This window comes from Geotrypetes seraphini, chromosome 11 (genome assembly GCF_902459505.1).
Source record: "Geotrypetes seraphini chromosome 11, aGeoSer1.1, whole genome shotgun sequence".
In the NCBI taxonomy this organism is placed as follows: domain Eukaryota; kingdom Metazoa; phylum Chordata; class Amphibia; order Gymnophiona; family Dermophiidae; genus Geotrypetes; species Geotrypetes seraphini.
The window spans coordinates 108,311,308-108,332,113 of record NC_047094.1 but is presented as its reverse complement, the minus strand read 5'-3'; the positions used below and the strand labels follow the sequence as shown (position 1 = coordinate 108,332,113).

Sequence of the window (20,806 nt, the reverse complement as noted above, 5' to 3'; positions counted from 1 at the left end):
CAGTAGGTCCTTTTAAACACCCATGCCCCAACAACTATTGCAACTGCAATAAGCATCCTCTGGTAAGGCCCCAAAAGGAGCAAGCCAAAGCCTCGCATATTAGCATTAAGAAGTACGATTGGATGCTCTGTCTGAAGACAAGCTCCAAGCTCTCAAGGTAGTACTCGGACTGTGACCTAGGTTGTTAGGCTCCACCATAGTGAGGAGCTAGGCCAGAGACTGGAGCACTGTCAGCATGACTTACCATCCCTGAATGTAGAAAAAAATATTGGATTGTTCCAGAGAGTACTACAGCTTATGCAGGTGGTCACTGACAGAAGGAAAAATTATGTTCTTACCTCTTAATTTTCTTTCTTTTAGACGCAGCAGATGAATCCAGAGACCAATGGGGATAGCACACATCTACTAGCAGACGGAGATAGAGAAACTGATTAACAGGTGGTCCTATTGGCTGGCACTCTTCCAGTATAGCTCCTTGCCCAAGCATCTGTAACCATCAACAGGCATAGCATATAAAAAACTTCTTTCCCATAACAAATCTCAAAAGGCAATAATACAGAATACAACCATCAATAATAACAAACTTCGAAAGTTGGAAAAGAAAAACCCGACAGACAATATCCAGAAAGGGTGGGGCTCTGGATTCATCTGCTGAGTCTAAAGGAAAGAAAATTAACAGGTAAGAACATAATTTTTCCTTCCTTAGCAACAGCAGCAGATGAATCCAGAAACAAATGGGATGTAGCAAAGCAATCCTCAATCTGGGTGGGATGCAAACGCCACCTCCGCAACAACCGAAGCACTAAACGCATCTATCGCATGCGCCCCCACATCCAACCAGTAATGCTGAGAGAAAGCACTTTCGGAAGACCAATTAGCCACGAGACAAAACTCCTCCAAGGAAAAAACCTCTGGACCGAGTCCAAGAAGTAGCCATCGTTCTGGCGGAATGGTCATGAAGTTCTTTCGCCAACTGCTTTCCTGCCATCAAGCAAGCGTAAAGAATGTCCTCCTGGACCCATCGAGCGATGGAGACTTTGGACGACGCCATACGTTTGAGGCGTCCCGTGAAGAATACAAAAAAGTGATCTAAACAACTAAAAGTCGTTAGCAACCTAGCTCGCGGAGAACGCTACACACTTTCAAAAAAATGCAGTGAATAAAAGCACGTCTCCCCATTTCTCCTCCCAGAAAGAAGGAAGGAAAAGTGAGAGTGTCATAAAAGAAAGGATGACACCGAAAAGCACAGTTACTTACCGTAACAGGTGTTATCCAGGGACAGCAGGCATATATTCTCACATGTGGGTGACGTCATCTACGGAGCCCCGAAGCAGAAGCATTTTCAAGCAAACTTAATTGAAGATTTAAGTTTGCTCTGCTGCTCCACGCATGCGTGCCTTCCTGCTCCACTAGGGGGTGCATCCCCTCGTGGTCTCCAGTTCATTTAACTAGCAAAGAAGCCAACCTCGGGGAGATGGGCGGGTTGTGAGAATATATGCCTGCTTCCCTGGATAACACCTATTACGGTAAGTAACTGTGCTTTATCCCAGGACAAGCAGGCATGATATTCTCACATGTGGGTGACCTCCAAGCTAACTGAAAAGGGATGGAGGGAAGTTGGCAATTTAAGCAAATAGATTTCGTAAAACCGATTGGCCGAACCGGCCATCGCTCCTGGACAGTGAGTCCAGACAGTAGTGGGAGGTGAAGGTATGAACCGAAGACCACGTGGCAGCCTTGCAGATTTCCTCAATAGGTGTGGACCTGAGGAATGCTATGGAGGCTGCCATCGCTCGGACCTTGTGTCCTGTTACTCGACCATGCAGCGCGAGACCAGCCTGAGCGTAGCAAAAGGAGATGCAATCGGCCAACCAGTTGGACAAGGTGCGTTTGGAAACTGGGTGACCTAACCGGTTTGGGTCGAAGGACAAAAACAGTTGTGGGACTTTCCGGTGTGACTGAGTGCGTTGGAGGTAAAAGGCCAACGCTCTTTTGCAGTCAAGAGTGTGGAGCGCCACTTCTCCGGGGTGAGAGTGGGGCTTGGGAAAAAACACAGGAAAGACAATGGACTGATTGAGATGAAAATCAGACACTACTTTAGGTAAGAACTTTGGATGGGTGCGGAGTACCACCTTGTCGTGATGGAATACCGTGAAGGGTGGGTCCGCTACCAGAGCTTGTAACTCACTAACCCGCCGGGCGGAAGTGAGCGCGAGCAGGAAAATCACCTTCCAAGTGAGGAATTTAGGATGGCATTTGTCTAGGGGCTCAAATGGAGGTTTCATTAGTTGAGCCAGAACCACGTTAAGGTCCCAAACCACCTGGGGAGGTTTGAGAGGAGGGTGGACGTTCAGAAGACCCTTCATGAAGCGAGAGACTAAGGGATGGAGCGAGAGGGCTTTCCCTTCCAGGGGCTGATGAAAGGCCGCAATCGCACTGAGGTGTACTCGAATGGAGTTGGTCTTTAGGCCGGAATGAGATAATTGAAGTAAGTAGTCCAGAACCAGAGGGACGGGGACCGACACCGGGTCCTGGCTGTGGGAGGAGCACCAGGTTGAGAATCTGGTCCACTTTTGGGAGTAGCAGGTTCTCGTCGAGGTCTTTCTAGAGGCCTCCAATATCTCCTTGACTGATTGAGACACGGGGAGAGCAGTCAGGGGGAGAGAAACCAAGCATTCAGATGAAGAGATTGAAGATTGGGATGTAACAGCGAACCCTGACCCTGTGATAGTAGAGAGGGAAACAGAGGCAGAGACAGTGGATCTCTGACACTGAGTTGAAGTAGAAGGGAAAACCATGGTTGGCGTGGCCAGCGAGGGTCAATCAGGATCAGGGTGGCTTGTACTGTTTTCAGGTGGACAAGCGTCCGCAGTATCAGAGGAAACGGCGGAAACGCGTACAGGAACCTTCCCTCCCAGTCGAGGAGGAAGGCGTCGGCCTCGAGCCGGTCCGGGGAGTACATCCGGGAACAGAAGAGAGTCAGCTTGTGGTTGTGGGGGGATGCGAATAAATCTATTTGAGGCGTCCCCCACTTTTCGAACACCTGTCGTAGGATCTGAGAGTGCAGTGACCACTCGTGTGGCTGGAGGAGGCGGCTGAGTCTGTCTGCCAGACAGTTTTGTTCTCCTTGTATGTACACCGCTCGAAGGAAGGTGTTGTTGGAGATTGCCCATTCCCAGAGGCGCAGGGCTTCCTGGCAAAGGGACCAAGACCCTGTTCCCCCTTGTTTGTTTACGTAGTACATTGCTACCTGGTTGTCGGTTCGGATGAAAACCACTCGGTCGTGGAGCAGATGTTGAAAAGCTACAGCTGCGAGATAGATGGCCCGAAGCTCTAGCACGTTGATGTGGCAGCGACGGTCTTCTGCTGACCACATCCCTTGAGTGCGTAGGCCGTCCAGATGGGCTCCCCAAGCGTACTCCGACGAGTCCGTGGTGAGTATCTTGCTGTGGGGTGGGGTGAGGAAGAGCAAACCTTTGGAAAGATTTGAAGAGTCGGCCCACCAGCGGAGCGATCGTTGCAAAGAAGGCGTCACTGTCACGGGGCGGTCGATCGGGTCCCGGTCTTGACGCCATTGAGAGGCCAGGGTCCATTGAGGAATTCTCAGATGGAGGAGGGCGAAGGGTGTGACGTGGAGGGTGGAGGCCATGTGGCCCAGAAGAGTCATCATCTGCCGAGCTGATACCGAGGTCAGCAGGGAAAAACTTCGACTCAGACTTACTAACGCCTCTAGACGCGGAGGGGGGAGGAAGGAACGGAGGCGAACAGTGTCCAGCGTGGCCCCGATGAACTGTAGGGACTGGGAGGGGCGTAGTTGGGATTTTGGGAAGTTTATCTTGAACCCCAGACTTTGTAGGTAGGTAATAGTCTGTTGGGTTGCTGAGATAACCGCTTCCCTGGACGGGGCTTTGATCAGCCAGTCGTCCAGGTAGGGGAATACCTGGAGGCCCTGAGAGCATAAGGTTGCTGCGACCACCACGAGGCACTTGGTGAAGACCCGAGGTGACGATGCTAGGCCGAAGGGGAGGACACGGTATTGTAGGTGCCAGTCCCCTACCTGAAAACGCAAGAACTTGCGGTGAGCAGGGTTTACTGGGACATGTGTGTACGCCTCCTTCAGATCGAGGGAGCAGAGCCAGTCGCCCTCGTCGATCAGGGGGTAGAGGGTCGGTAGGGAAAGCATCCGAAATTTTTCCCGTATCAAAAATTTGTTGAGGTGTCTCAAGTCTAGTATTGGGCGTAAGTCTCCCGTTTTCTTCGGTACCAGGAAGTAACGGGAGTAGAAGCCCTTCCCCCGTTGGTCGGGGGGAACCCCCTCCACTGCTCTCAGGCGAAGCAGGTCTCGAGCTTCGGAGAGGAGTAGGGGTAGCTGCGTCCGGTTGGGAGGGCAATTCCTTGGGGGGTTGTCCGGAGGAATGGTCCGAAAGTTGAGAGTATCCTGATGAGATCACGCCAAGGACCCATGCGTCCGACGTGACTTGTTCCCAGCGAGGGTAAAAGGCTTTGAGGCGACCCCCGATGGGAAGGAGGCCTGGGACTATGGCGGAGGGGGCCCGCCCCCTTCCGCATATCCCGTCAAAAGGACGGGGATGGTTTGGTAGTCGCAGGCGGTTGGGACTTGGGCATGGCCCGGTGGTGGGCTTGCGGACGCCTGGGTGGAGGCCGCGAGAAGGCAGGAGTGGATTTTTGTGGGTAGCGGCACGGAAGGGCCCTATACGGCCTGGACGCGGGCGGTTTGGGCTTTTGTCGGACGAGGGAGGCAAATGAGCGTTCGTGTTCGGAGAGGCGTTTTGTAGCCGCCTCGATAGTGTCATCGAACAGTTCTTTTCCCACGCAGGGGAGGTTAGCCAACCGGTCCTGTAAGTTGGGGTCCATGTCGACCAGGCGTAGCCAAGCTAGTCGGCGCATGGCGATAGCAAAGGCTGCCTCTCTGGAGGAGAGTTCGAAGCCATCGTAGGCTGCGTGGAATAGATGGAGGCGTAGGTTGGAGAGGGATTCCAAAAGCAGGCTAAAGGCTCCTTGGCGGGGGGCTGGTAGGTCAGTCTCAAAGGCTCTCAGTAGTCCAATGAGGTGTTTGAGGTAGGATGTGAAGGTGAAAGTGTAGCTTTGCACCCTAGAGGCCATCATCGCATTTTGATATAGTCTCCTGCCAAACTTGTCTAGGGTTCGGCCTTCTCGGCCTGGGGGGACCACCGCTGAGACCCGGGAGGGGTGAGCCTTTTTTAAGGAGGATTCTACTAACAGCGACTGGTGGGAGAGCTGTGGTTGTTCAAATCCCGGAAAGGGTACTGTACGGTACTTGGCCTCCATTTTGGAGGGCACGGCTGTGACCATATAGGGAGTCTCCAGGTTCCTGAAGAGAGCCTGTTGGAGTATCGGGTTAGGCGGTAAGCGAAGGGACTCTCTGGGCAGTGATGGCATATCCAGTTCCGCTAGGTACTCTTTAGAGTATCTGGAGTCGGACTGGAGGTCTAAATTCAAAGCGTGGTCCATGTCCTGGACAAAGCGTGAGAAGGATGGTCGGGATGTTCCCGAGGCACCGTGCAGGGTCGGTGAACGAGACCTCCATCGGGTGGAGAAGGAAGGGGAGGCTTCCCTCGAGTAGCGAGGTTCCTGCTCCGATCCAAGCTCCGAGACCGGGGAAGCACTGTGAAAGTGTTCCGGGGTCGTGGATTTCCGACGTCTCGAGGAGCCCCTCGGAGATGATGCCGGGGTTCGGGGAACCGATTGATGTCGAATCGGTGACCTCGACCCGGACTCCCTTGGTGAAAGCCCGAAACCTCGGATCGGAGCCCCGGTCCGAGGGGGAGTTCGGAGGATGCGTGGGTTGGAGAGTGATAACTCTGCCACCCTCAGCGGTCCCGTACGAGGTGTAGGTGAACGGCCTCGTAGAGTGGGGGAACCCCGGGTCTTCTTAGAGGTACGGCGGTTCGAGGTTTCTGTTAGTTTAGCCCGACGTTTTGCTCTGTGGCGGTCTGTGGAGGGAGAGCGCCTCGGGTGCCTCGACGAGGAGTCCGAGGAGGATGAGATGCGGCGAAGTTTGCGCACTTTTCCCCGAGGTGGCTCTGGGCAGTGATGGCATATCCAGTTCCGCTAGGTACTTTTTAGAGTATCTGGAGTCGGACTGGAGGTCTAAGTCCAAAGCGTGGCCCATGCCCTGGACAAAGCGAGTGAAGGATGGCGAGATGTTCCCGGGGCCCCATGCGGGGTCGGTGAACGAGACCTCCGTCGGGTGGAGAAGGATGGGGAGGCTTCCCTCGAGTATCGAGGTTCCTGCTCCGATCCACGCTCCGAGACCGGGGAAGCACTGTGAGAGAGTTCCGGGGTTGTCGATCTTCGGCGTCTCGAGGAGCCCCTCGGAGACGATGCCGGGGTTCGGGGTACCGATCGATGTCGAATCGGTGACCTCGACCCGGACTCCCTCGGAGAATACCTGTGACCTCGGGGGGGGGGGGGGGTTCGGAGGATGCGCGGGTTGGAGAGTGATAACTCAGCCACACTTAGCGGTCCTGTACGAGGTGTAGGAGAACGGCCTCGTAGAGTTGGTGAACCTCGGGCCTTCTTGGAGGTACGGCGGTTCGAGGTTTCTGTCGTTTTAGCACGACATTTTGCCCCTCGGCGGTCTGCGGAGGGAGAGCGTCTCGGGCGCCTCGGCGAGGAGTCCGAGGAGGATGGGATGCGGCGAAGATTGCGCACTTTTCCCCGAGGTTGCTCGATGCGAGGCTCAGGCTGGTCTGACACATGCGGGGTCGATGTCGATTGTAACTGGGCCATTGCAGCGGACAGCTCCGACGAGATCATCGCTCGGAGTAGGTCCTGAAAGACGGGCACGGACAGCATCGAAGGCATGTCCACTGCCTCGGTGCACTCCACCGGGGGCGACCTCGTATCAGAGTATTCCCGTGTGGTGGAGGCACGGCCCGAAGGCTTGGAGGGCTTAGCCGGGGCTGTAAGCATGGGGCTTCCGCCATGCGTCGACGTTGTCCCCGAGGCTGGCTTCTTCGATGTTACGGAACCTGAAGAGGGAAGAGGGGACTTACCCGGGGCCAAGGCTTTCTGTTGTCCCGAGGACTTCGGAGTCGAGTCTCGAGGCGATGCCGTGGTATTCGGGGCCGAGGTCAAGGCCGGGGCCGAGGCCGGGGCCGACCTCGAGGCCGAGGTAGAGGGTTGGTCCGGGGCGAAAAGGTCCGCCATGCGGGCTTTTCTTCGACGGAGGGCCCGGTTCTGGAAAGAAGCGCACTGGGGGCAGGAGTCGGTTGGATGAGCCGCCCCCAGGCAGAGGATGCACCGGCGATGCGGGTCTGTGATGGAAAGAAGCCGCTCACACCGGGTGCACTTTTTAAAGCCGGTCAAAGGCCGGGACATAGAATCGAAAGTAGCCGCGGCTCGAGTAGCCACGCGGCCACAGGGACCCGGAAGCCTCCGGGTCGTCAAAAACGAAGCAGGAATCCAGTTGAAAAGTAAAGAATTCGCGCACAGCGACTTAATTGAGGAAAAAACAAGAAAAAATCACGGTGCTAGAAGGCAGTTGGGGCAGAGCCTGAAAAACACGACTTCTAGGCTCGGCGGAAAATTTTGAACTGGAGACCACGAGGGGATGCACCCCCTAGTGGAGCAGGAAGGCACGCATGCGTGGAGCAGCAGAGCAAACTTAAATCTTCAATCAAGTTTGCTTGAAAATGCTTCCGCATCGGGGCTCCGTAGATGACGTCACCCACATGTGAGAATATCATGCCTGCTTGTCCTGGGATAAAATGAGATACCCGTGTGAAATACAGGGCACTATCTTACTGCTGATCTCACTATGCCGTGAGTTGCCGTATGTCGGCCCAGTCCAGAGACAAACCGAGACTGGGTGACCTAGCACAGGTCAGAGTCTGTCTGGTAATCCCCTTGAGTGCTAACCCCAGAGTCCGATTAAACTAGCAGCTTCCTTCAAGGGAATACAGCAGGAACACAGACATAGACATATAAATCTGCCCAAGCTTGTCCCAAAGCTGGTGAAACATGTACAACTTGTCTGAACCAGAAAGGAGAGAAGCCGCGGCATATCCTGACCAAAGTCAGCTGTAAATAAACTACCTGAACGCTGCAGCTCTCCCGCCATCACCGGAGACCCAAGCGCATGCCTGATTCTCGCTGACACGTGGCCACCGCATCAACGCTCCTAGAAACATAGTTGGATTCAAGCCCCGCAAAATTTACCCTGCCGCGGCCTGCATAGAAAGAAAGACTCGGGGAATAACCAGAAGAACGGTGCGGTGCTTCCCACAGCGCCGGACAAAACATGTCCCATCTCATGCGCGCTGCTAGAAACCGGCACCTGCAAAATCAGCTGCACATGGCCGTGACAAACATCGATGAAAGAGAGCTCGGAATAAACAGAACTACTACTGCTGCACTGAAACCCAACAAGGAGAACAAGTGCGAGCATGAAATCGCACCGGCAAAGGACGGGAAAGTCCCGGCTCCCTCAACAGATTTCTAGTCATAAAACTTAGCCTCAATAAAATATCCATTCCTTAAACGTATGTTGACCGAACCCACAGTAGTAAGACTCACAAACAGAACCTAAAGTTCAAACAGTAAAAAAACACAAAAACAAAAAAACCATACATACTCCAGTGTTCTCCCCAGAAATATTTTCTAGCCGGGTGGCATGAAAAAATAGCTGGGTGGGGCAGGACAGGGAAATATATTGGTGCAAATTTGATGCTATGCAAATTAATCCTCCCTGCTTACAGTGAAGGAGTAGGAGTGGGGAGAGGGTTGGCCCACGACCTGGAACGCTATGAAAGTTACCCCTCCCTGCTCACGGTAAAGGAGTAGGGTAGGGGTGCCCAACCTTTTGGCTTCCCTGGGCCACATTGGACAAAAAAATTTTCTGGGGCTACACAAACACCAACACTAACACTAGCTGATGAGCAAAAAAAAAAAGGCTGAGCAAGTCCCAAATTTTAAATCACTAATATAGAAGATGTACGTATCTAATAATAAACCTTCATTAAAGGGACACTGTGGAGAAGAACCCATAAAAGCAGTAATTCTTACCCTGACTGAGTGATCCTCCACGTACACCGCTGACAGTGGGAGCAGCCACAGGCTTCCGCATCCCCACTGATGAGCAGGGATGCGTGTTCCTGGTTCTCCCATTCACTTCTATTACAGCTATGGTGAGCCTCTTCAGAGATGAGCCTCATCAGAGCGGGGATGCTGAATCAGCTGTCAGCAGCGCACTTGAAGGATCGTTTAATCAGGGTAAATATTACTGCTTTTTTGGGCCTCCTCCCTGCCCCCCCCCCTTGGTTTTCATGTATGCATGAAAGCAGGGGCAGCTTAAGGATATTGCCTTTGGCTGCAAAGCTTGAAGATTTTGAGTTGCCAGAATGGAGGAAGATGTCTTCAGTTGGCAGGGCTTGGGAATCTCTACTAGCTCAAGTATTTATAAATTGCACTCAGGCAGGGAGAAACTTTGGTGCCCCTCCACTAATTTTGGGCTCCAGTCCCTCTTCCAAATCAGCTGTATATGACTACGCCATTGTGATGCACATATCCCAAAAGCTAATATATTCCAGTTAATAAATTCATAATAAAACAATTTTTTTCTACCTTATTGTCTGGATGTTTTGTTTCTCTTTCTGCTTTTTGTCGATCTTCTACCAATTCTCTTTCCAATGTTTGCTGTCCAATTTTTCTCCTCTCAATACTGTTCCATTCTTTCCTTATGCCTGTCTCCAATGTATTGATTTTTCCCTTTCAGCCTTCTTAACTTTTTCTCTTTTTTGCCTCTGTCCACTCAAATCTTGCCTTCTTTCTCACCCTTCTTTATAAATGTTCAGCTACCTCTCAATTCTCCATCTTCTCTCAGTCCCTAGCTCTCCCATTTCCCATCTCACTCCTTTCCCAGCCTCCTATTTCCTTCTATCTACTCCCCATTACCACATTTCTACCACTGTACTCACTCCTCTCTTACTCATCTTGTCATCTCCCTTTTGACCTCATCCACATGGCTCACCACTTTCAGAATCTCCCTCCCTCTCTCCACTGGTCAGGTTGTAACTCCCTGTCCCTTTCTTTCCATCTCCTGCCTAGCATCTTCTTATCCCAGCTCTCTTCCCTCCTGCCCTCCCATGGGTCCATCTCTCTTCCTCTATCTCCATGGTCCAACATTTTGCTCCCTCTCTTTTCTTTTTTCTTCTTCCCTCCCCCTTTGATGCTGAACAATGAAATGGAGGAGGGAAAAAAGAGAGATGCTGCATCTCTGCCTTCCATCCACATACCTAACATTTCTCCCTCCTTCCCATCCCAAGATCCAACTTCTCTCCCTTTCTCTTCCCAACTGACCCCATACCATCTCTCCCCCTGCCTGCCTGCCTCCCTTCCCCAGGTCCACCATTTCTTCCTTTCTCTTCCCAACAGTTCTCCCTTCAAATATCTCTTTCCCTCTTCCTCCACACCAATACTATAAATTCTGTGCAGGGTATCAGGATTATGCAGGTAAGATGAACTAGACCATTTCTAGAATGCTTTTGAAGAGTTATCAAATGTATCTACAATTGATCTGGATCTCTAGAGCAGTGTTCCTCAACCTTTTGACACCTATGGACCGGCGGAAATAAAATAATTATTTGGGCACCGGCACCAGTCCACGGACCGGCAGTTGAAGAACACTTGGATAAGTCATGCCCATCTCCACTCAATCTCTGCCCCAAACCCCGCCCCCATAATAGTACTAATTGTAACACCATTTGTTCCATCCATTTTTCATATAAACACACAATATAATTGTATTAACAGCACATAATGCTTAACCACAAAATTAAAATACAGAAAGCACACCGTATGCTTTTTAACATTCATTCCTACCATAAAACAGATAACCCCGTGCAAATGCAGGACCAAAAATTAAAAGTACTAATATTTACAAACCCTAAGATGCAAGGCTCTGCAAGCAGTACAACCTCAGAGGAAAAGAAACAAATGCATTTCTTCCTGAACAGACAAATCAATCACTAAATTAAAAAAAATAAAAGCATTTCCCCTACCGTTGTTGTCTCTCTTCCTCCATGTGCCTTGCCTTCTGGCCTACCCCCCGGTGTTATCTTTGGGCCGGTCTACTTTGCGATCAATGCAGCACCTTTGGGCCGGCTCCCTGAGTGCTGCATTGCACAAAGCTGTGGGCAGCAGCTCCTCGCATGCATCCCGTGCCTCATCTGGAAGCCTTCCCTCTGACGTTGCAATGTCAGAAAGAAGGCTTCCGGTTCAAGCGCAGGCCGCGTGGAGAAGCCTTTTCCCATGGCTTTGTGCACTGCAGCACTCAGGAAGCTGTCCCGAAAACGCCGCGTTGATCGCACCGTGGACTGGCGGCTGAAGAACGCTGTCTAGGGCCCAATGGACGTGCCGACACTGTGAACCAGCAGAAAATTTCTGCAGACTGGCACCGGTCCACGGACTGGCGATTGAAGAACACTGCGCTAGAGCACCTGGTTTTGGGCATTTCAACCAGCTGTGTGCAGTGAACTTTTATCCCTCTACATGAGGAACTATTCTCTGGAAATAATTTTTAGTCTTCTTCCTTTTGGATAGAGTGATTGTCATTCAAACAGTCATAGCTGCCAGTGCAGAAATTAGAAATAAATTTAAAGAAATGGGTCAAGTTATTTTGGTCTGTTCCTATTTTGTACTGTATATGAAGGTTTCGATCCCTTATACAAAGTTCTGAGTTTATTCAAGACCACATATATGAAATACCCCAAAATACTCACCAATTTCACCAATTAATAATTCAGAAACTCCAGTCAGAGTCTCAGGACTCCTACAGCCACTTTGGTTCTTGGGACACATTTTTTTTGCAAGCCGCACACCAATCCTCTTCCCTGTCTCTACTCCAGGGGTGTCCAACCCGCGGCCCAACAAGGAGTTTTGTGCGGCCCAGCTTCTCTCTCCCTCCGGTGGTAGTTTTCTGGCCGGCTCCCTTCTGCAGTCGGCTGCGGGTGGCGTCGGCTCCTCGTGCGCGATTCATGGCTGATTCGGTAGCCTTCTCTCTGACGTCGTGACATCAGAGTGAACGCTTCTGACACAGCCACAGATCACACGCGAGGAGCCGACGCCACCCACAGTCGACTGAAGAAGGGAGCCGGCCAGAAAATTACCCGCCGGAGGGAGAGAGAAGCTGGGCCGCACAAAACTTATTGTCGGGCCGCGGGTTGGACACCCCTGGAGTAAGGACAGGGAAGAGGATTGGAGCGTGGCTTTGATGCTGGTGGTGTGGATGCAAGATGACAGCCGGGTGCTCAGCTAAATTAGCTGGGTGCAGCGCCTGGCTAAAACACGCTAGGGAGAACACTGTACTCCCAAGCTTGTTGTTAGGGCCGGTTGAAGCCAGTTAGAGCTGGATGTGCAGCCCTAACAGAGCAGAATGTAGCAACTGTGGTCTTTTTTTTTTTTTAAACAGAGAAGGGAAAGAAGAAAATATCGAGACCCAGTCAGACCCTCTAACAATGGAGGGAGGGTGAGGCAGGGACCTGGGGGGGGGGGGCCCAGGTGTAACCCCTAAAGCCGGCACCGTTCAGCCAGACACCCCTGTCTCACTGAAGAGAAAATCCTCAACAGGAGAAATAGCATTGCCAGCTCACTGAAGAGAAACCTCAACAGGAGAAACAGAATGGCAGTCTCACTGAAGAGAAACCTTAACAGGAGAAAATAATTTTCCAGTCACAGCCAGAATTCAGGAGCTAGTTGAATAGCGACCATTTCCTGCTGGGAGATAGAGAATACTGGAGATACAGGAGGAGTGCCAGCCAATAGGACCACCTGTTAATCGGTTTCTCTATCTCCGCCTGCTGGTAGATGTGTGCTATCCCATTGGTCTCTGGATTCATCTGCTGCTGTTGCTAAGGAACTACGAAAGAGAGCCTCAGAATAAACAGGACCACTACTGCTGCACTGAAACCCAATGAGGAGAACAAGTGCAAGCATGAAATCGCACCGCTACTGCTGCGCTGTAACCAACAAGGAAACCAAGCGCGTGCATGCAAAGGGCGGGAAAGTCCTGGCTCCCTCAACGGATTTCTAGTCATAAAACTTAGCCTCAATAAAATATCCATTCCTTAAACATATGTTGACCGAACCCACAGTACTAAGACTCCTAAACAGAACCTGAAGTTCAAACAACAGTAAAAAAAACACATATATACTCACAAACTTGTTGTTAGGGCCGGTTGAAGCCAGTTAGAGATGGATGTGCAGCACTATCAGAGCAGAATGTAGCAACTGTGGTCTTTTTTTTTTTTTTAAACAGAGAAGGGAAAGAAGAAAAAATAGAGACCCAGTCAAGACTCTCTAGCAATGGACGGAGGGTGAGGCAGGGACCTGGGGGGGGGGGCCCCAGGTATAACCCCTAAAGCCGGCACCATTCAGCCGGACACCCCTATCTCACTGAAGAGAAACCTCAACAGGAGAAACAGAATGGCAGTCTCACTGAAGAGAAACCTCAACAGGAGAAAAAGTTCCAGCCACAGCCAGAATTCAGGAGCTAGTTGAATAGCGACCTTTTCCTGCTGGGAGATAGAGAATACTGGATAAACAGGAGGAGTGCCAGCCAATAGGACCACCTGTTAATCAGTTTCTCTATCTCCGCCTGCTGGTAGATGTGTGCTATCCCCATTGGTCTCTGGATTCATCTGCTGCTGTTGCTAAGGAATTCAGTTTTCTCTACCTTCACTTGCTGGAAGGAAGGGATAACGCACACTGGTTCAGAATAGCGAAGCTGACGCTAAGAAAATAGAAATGTGCACACTATTACTTTTTAACTAACTAATCCAAACACCTGGTAGTTTACCTCCTGCTCCTTTGTCTTCAGGTTTAAACTGTGAATTTAAAGGCTTGAGCTCATCATTACCACTACAAAGGTAAAATTTTCAACTTCCAGTGATTCTCAACCCAGTTCTCGGGACACATATAGCCAGTCAGGATTTCAGGATACCCATGATGAATATGTATGAGCTAAAATTTGAATACATTACATCCACTGAATGCAAATATCTCTCATGTATTTTCACTGTGGGTATCCTAAAAACCAGACTGGCTGGTTATACTGTACTCTGAGCACTGGTTATTGCAGTAATAATCTTCAACCCAAGACAATGCTTCCGAGCTCCTTCTGGACTCCTGCCCTTAAGTGTCATTTTTGCATGACTAACTTCCTCCCCCCTATAAGCCTATAAGCCTCTGCAATGCCCCTTCTGACTTGGAAGCATAAGACTTGAGTAGCTAGCTGAACTCAGAACCCTCCATGTGGCAGTATACAGCACTACCACTGAGTTGTTAAGCATATGCAAAATGTACATTTTTAAGTATATATCATGCTTAACATCACCTACACAATCAGAAAAACATTGCGTTCAACAAATGATCACCAACTGATACAAAGACTTAGGTGGAGAGAAGCTATTCTTTGCAAGTTCCATATTATTTACGGACCAGTAGTAGAGTTGGAAGTGTTTAAATGTTCTAAAATCAGAGGTTTTAATTTTAAACATGGAGTAACTACAATTCTTCTAAGGGCCATTTCACTATCTCCTGGAATGGGCTGCTTGATGCTTTCCAGCCAAAATTCCCTTCTGATACACAAAAAAGAGCTAAAAATAGATGAATAAACTATAAATGAAAATAGTTTAGGTTTTATTGTGTACCTATGGGGAACCCATTTAGGAGCTAATACAAAAATGCTCACTGTAGAGCTGCAAGGTTTCTTCTGTGAGCCTAAAACCACGCCATGCAAAAAAATTATGGCATGCAAATTTTACACATGGAAAACTTGCAGCTAATTGGAGGTGGGAGAGGAGTGTTAGACATGTGCACAAAGCTTTTGCAGCAAGTGTGGCTTCTTATGCGCATGTCTAAACAAAAACTGACAGAACACATTGGCGCCTGTTTTTCTGTGTCTAAATATGAGCCTCACAAAAACTGCAGAGGCTTCCTTTTGGTTACATAAGACTTGTACACTGCTCCAAACCTGGCAAAAGAATCCTCGTGGTAACCATACATCAAAAGCCCTTGTTTATTTCTCTGCATTTCTATAGAATACTCAATGGCCTCATTAACATTCATTTTACTGCAATGTGCAGCCACATATTCCACCCGATTTAATACCTGTGCACAATCTTACTTGCATTGCTCAGTACATAAAACCCACCATTAGACCTGCAGTAGCTTTCTACATTACTCTTAGTAAGCTCTGTCTAAATTTATCATAGATTTGTAGAAAATGAAAAATATTTGATTAATACAACAAAAACTTTATTTTTAATTTCCCAGCATTGGTCTGGATTAGAAAAAAAAACAGAAGGGATGTAAACAAGTTGTTTTGTTTCTTGTTTAAAAGCCATGCATAGATAAAGTATTTTATTTCAAATAGCTTTTCACCTCAGTTGTCAAGTATACTTAAAACAGTAACAGAAAAAGATCAAGCACATAATTATAAACAAACTAAGAAACAAATTGCCTTAGGCTAATAATGAATTCAAGTGTCCCCCCTCCCTCACATGCATACCCTACTGCAAGACAATTAAAAAAAAAAAACACAAGACACTTTTGTCACAATAGTAAAAGCTTAAGGGAAATTTAGCAACAGACAGGCAGGACAGGCTACAAGGTGTATATCTGCCATCATTGTTTCCCCATGTATACTACTGTAAGTTACAACATTGCTACTAAAAGCAGCAGACAGATGGGTCCATAGAAGTAGTTTATTGGGCCCAGTAATCTCTAAAAAATTGAGATATTAGACAGAGCACTGCAAAACATGAAGCTGGCCTAGATAATCTAGACCAGTGGTCTCAAACTCGCAACCACCGGGGCCACTTGCGACCCCCAGGTACTACTTTGAGGCCCTCGGTATGTTTATTATAATCACAAAAGTAAAATAAAACAGTTTCTTGATCATATGTCTCTTTAGCTATAAATTACAATATTATTATTAAGACTTAGCCAAAAGGAAAGATTTATAAACTATAAAGAGTTTTTACATCATAGTATTTTTTCCAAGGCCCTCCAAGTACCTACAAATCCAAAATGTGGCCCTGCAAAGGGTTTGAGTTTGAGACCACTGATCTGGACAGACAAGATAGAGAGAGCACTGCAAAACATGAAGCTGGCCCAGGGACACTTAACCAAGTGTTGTTCAGGAAAGTGCTACTCCTTGAATTTGTATCACCAAATCAATAAGTGAAACTAAGAAATATTTTACAGCACTGCTTTTCCAACTCTTGCAGCATGCTGTTGGCAACACAGCTATGAAAAACGGATAGGTTTATTTTCATTACGTCGATAGAAGGCGCTATGTGGCAACTCTTTTTCATACATCTAAGGTCCGTCCCCCGTCCCCCTGCAGCCTTACCCAGTGCACAAAATGCGCCCCCTACTGACTAAAGAAAGTATATTACACATGATCTGGCAACGGTGCATTTCAGGGTGGAGGCTTGCTGATATTCTACAGCATGTCAAAGTAGAACAAAAACAAATTAACAACACAAAGGTAAAAAAATGTATTTTCTAAGATTCACCTCATTCTGTCACCATACACTACAGTCATTAAACAGAAATATTAGGATAGGAATAACTAGACTACAGCAAATACAGAAATTTTTTTTTTATTTTATTATACCCTTGCTTTGTCTGGTAGCACTAAATCACGTGTCTAGAAAAATGGATACAAACTCGATCCGCGTATTAACCAAACTCCGCGGCGGTGTTTCTATTGGTTTGGAGAAGGGCTATATGCAATCGCGCCTCTTCCAGCAAACCACACAGTTAAATTTTCAAGCCACTACAATCCATTCATTATCGCTGATAATAACAGTTATCTAAGACTTGTCATCAGGAGAACCCTATTGGCGTCTCTGAAGACCAACCCCGCGACAACCAATACTAAGAACCGGCTTTTTCAAAACGGGTGGGGGGAGTTTGCTAAGAAACTCAGCTGTCAAAATGCTATAACTTTCGCCTTAACGCCACGCTTGGCTTAACGAAAGTCCCTTTAATTCACAGCAAACCAACAAAAAAAGAAAACAATCACGAAAAGGCCTTCGTATGCACCAAAAATTGCCTGATTTCCATGGTCACTGCTCCTGGTCGCGCTTGCTTCCAGCCCAAACGCCGGCGAAGCTTCCCCGCGATTGCAGCCCAGATGCAACAAGGCCCAGAAGACGGAAGCCGGTAGCCACGCAAAGCAGTGCGGATGCAAAGGCGGCTCGGTATCCACCTCTCCTTTCACCCCAAACGTGTTATTTTTTAGCAGCAGCACCTAGCTTTCTTTTAGTGTCCCTTCCATTTTACACAACTCGCTCAATTTAAAAAAAAAATTTATTTTTTTTTTAAAAAGGGCACTCACGTGCGTGCTTTGGGAGGGGGCGGGGAGGGAGATGCAAAAAAACAATTAGGCAGCCAGCGAGCGGGCCCGGACCTTACCTGTCTTTGGTCACCGTGCTCGAGCGTGGAAAGGTTTCTCCCGGGTCACGCTGCAGCTGCGGCAGCTACCGCCGAAGCTGGGAAGAATGGTGGCAGCCGCGGATCGGCGGGTCCCCCCCCACCCCAATCTCCCGCCGGGATGTCGGTCTCGCGGGCTCTTCCCGGGAAACGGGGAGACGCAGGGGACAGCCGAATGGCGGCGGCGTCAGCGCGCGGTCTCGACCCCGTCTGCGAGCGTCTGGAGGGCCCGGCGCGAGACTCCCGTCGGAAGGGGGGGAGGGGGAAAAGAATGATGGTGGAGTGGGGAGTGATGAGGAGGAGGGAGAGATGTAAAAAGAACAAGAAAAAAAAAAATCCGGCGCGAGCTCCCCCCCCACCCCCCGAGCGAAAGGGGAGCGGAGACAAAGGGCGGCCTCTCTCGGCCCTCCCCCCTGTCCTCACCGGCGGACCGAAGCGCCGCCACTACTGCTTCTCACCATCGGTGGAGCGGGGGAGGAACGACAATAATAATAATAAAAAAAAAATTAACAAAAAAATCCAGAACCGAAAGAGGGAGCTCGCCGGAGTTTGAGGAGACGCGGAGGGGGAGGGGAGGGGGAGAAAGGGGAGTTAAAAAAAAAAAAAGAGGCAACGCGCCGAGTGTGCCGCTCGCAGAGCCGGCGCGAGGAGGGCGGTCCGAGTGAGGTCACGCCCGGGGAGGACGGCTCGCCGCCGACGAGCCTTTTTTTTCTTTCACTTCACAAACTTAGTTTAAAAAAATAGTATTGTTTCTTAAAAAAAAAACCTCAAATTTGCGCTCTCTTTCTCTCTCAAGACAATACACTCGCAGCAGAACCTGCCCTGGTCAAAATGGCGTCCGAGAAAGATCGGATGTGACGTAAGCGCCTCATTAGCATAAAGGGACTCATTGTCCCGACAGAGAGCAGAGTTGAGCAGGAGGGTGCGGCGGGGCCTCCCTGCGTGCCCCTCTCGATAGGTGCAGTTGGATCTCCTCGGTCCCGAAGGAGAAGCCAGGGAGGGAAGCTGTTTTTCGACGGGGGTGCTGCATTAGAGAATGCCTGCTGGGTGTGATCTCACGAGATTTGCTGCTGCTCAGATCATGGGATTTGGGAAAGGGCCGCTAGGAGGCGCCTCGGTCTAGCAGTGTCTCTGCAGCACTGCACATCCGCTGCTGGCAGAGCTGGCGCCTTCCTCTGGCCAACATGCGGATGTATACTGGGCCTTAGCACTTCTAGGCGAACACAGTCAGGTGGCTCTCTGCTATTACTACGCCCTGCAGTGCCTGGACTAGATTTAGAGGGGCTGGCTCACGTGGGTGTTCCTGGAAGGCAAGCTGCCCGGAGTGCAGTAACCAACCCATGTGTGACCTGCTGGGGTGCAGTGGGTGAGCACAAGTGCTCGAAATTTCTTTGGCCGTGGTTTGAGGGTAGATTCTTCCCCCCTCCCCTCACTGATTTGCCTTCATGTGGATCTGGAGATAAGAGTGAGCAGTGCAACTCAAAGAATCCATGTGGTGTGAACCACAGATACTTCTTTGCCTATGTGATGATTATGCATGGTTGTCTTCCATCTTGATTTTATCACTGTAGACCTCATGATACTTTGGTCATGTCTACTTTTGAACTTTATAGTTATAATAGTTATACTTAAAAGAATCCTGTGTTGGGGAATGGGTTAATAAATGTAGATTCTGGGATTTTTTTTCCCCTGTGAAGTTGCCAGATGTAAAGTGAATTCTTCTGTTGAAACCATGGGGGAGCTGTTCTGTTACACAGTTCTGTACAGTGAGATGACATTCACAACCTGCTGGTTTTCATGCCACAACAGGAGTATTCAGATGTTCAGGGTTAGAGTGGGATGATGCATGTGCTGGGTACCTCTTTTTATGGGGGGGAGAGGGAGGGGGGGGAGATAGATGAATGGAGAAGCAAGCATAGCTTTAAAGGAGTAACGTTTTGGTGGGATCCAGTTATTCCACAAATTCTGCATTGAGATGTACAGTAGTCCTAACAGGTTCAGCACTGATATTTTGAGTTTCCAGCAGACATTGGTCTTCAAGCTGAATTCTTGAACATTTCCAACATAGCCATTGGAAAAGCCATTGTATAGTGAATGGTGTTGCACATGTGAGGGAAGAGGGTTCAGAAGCATGGGTAAATGTAAAAATGAAATTGTGAAAAGGTAAAAAGATGGATGTATAAAAATGTGTTTAGACAGTATCGTGTCTCTTCTTGGATGTTTGCTGTCTCTGAATGTTTTCCTTCCCTTAACTGCAATTAATCTAAAACTATACATACATAGGATGGAATTCTAGTTGGGGTCCTGCCCATTTTAATGCTGTCCATTACAATGTATAATATAGCTAGAAGTTAGTAAAATGGGAAGTATTTTGCAACAACTGTGATACTTCGCTTTTTATCTGTTGTTTATTAAGAAAAATAACCCTGTCCACAAGACATTAAAGCAGTATAACAAAGGTAGCACTCTGTTCAGAGGAAATTATTCAAAGACCAGAATATGTTTTAACCATTTGATATAGCTGGTTTTGGATTGATTTGTTTCATGCATTTACATGTACTTTAATATTTGGCCATTTCAAATATATTTAATAAACTTTACATCCATTTATCTACTGCTTCTGTGGTATCCAGAAGCTACAGTTGCACTTTGGTTTTAACAGAAAGCTAGTTAGTAGGTCTTAAATCAGAAACCCAAGTGTTCTAACTTTTCATAGATTCTCAGAATCCAAACTTGTCTGCAATGTTCGGGATAGAGACTATTAAACAAACACGCATATGAGGACAAAAGATATACATTTTAAACTGTACCTCAGTACATCTAGTCCATTTGAATTTTAAGCTCCCCCATAGCCCTATACCTTAGTCTTTTATAATATGCCTGATCACTTTAATCAGTAGCAATATGAAAGAAATATATTTTACCATTTTCCTGTTTAACTATTCATGCTCCATCTAATCCATTTGCTTACACCATATTATAGATGTGTGACATTACTGCCATGTCCATAGTATCAAACACATACTTGGAATGTTACAAAATAATAACTTATTAAGCAGACAGATTTTCTTTTACAAAAAAAAACAATCTATGACTGGTAGGATGGATGTGGGGAATTCCATACAACTTGTTGAAATGCTCATCCTTTGGAGGGGAATTAGCTTATGGTAACGATGGTGTTTCTCTTCAGTTCTCTTACAGCTTGTACAATTTACATTTAATTTCCTTATTTTCATAAATCTTTTAACTTAAACAACAAATGGCATGCAGTACCAAGTGTTGAAGCATGATTTTGAATAATACGAGTATATGGATAATT

General features: G+C 48.4%; 1 protein-coding gene across 3 annotated transcripts in view; it reads right to left on the bottom strand.

Annotated features, from left to right (window-relative positions):
* ADNP (activity dependent neuroprotector homeobox) overlaps window positions 1-18,683 on the bottom strand; it is a 106,822-nt gene extending 88,139 nt beyond the window's left edge. Inside the window, exon 1 of one of the 3 annotated variants that reach the window (XM_033963715.1) lies at window positions 18,254-18,683. Coding sequence is in view for 1 of the 3 variants with exons in the window: in XM_033963713.1 (XP_033819604.1) it covers window positions 17,098-17,118 (21 nt within the window). In the remaining 2 variants the exon portion in view is untranslated. Of the gene's footprint in view, window positions 1-17,097; window positions 17,285-17,469; window positions 18,233-18,253 lie in introns of those variants that run through there. The other 2 variants (XM_033963714.1, XM_033963713.1) reach the window with 2 other exon arrangements.
* Between the last annotated feature and the right edge of the window lie 2,123 nt (window positions 18,684-20,806).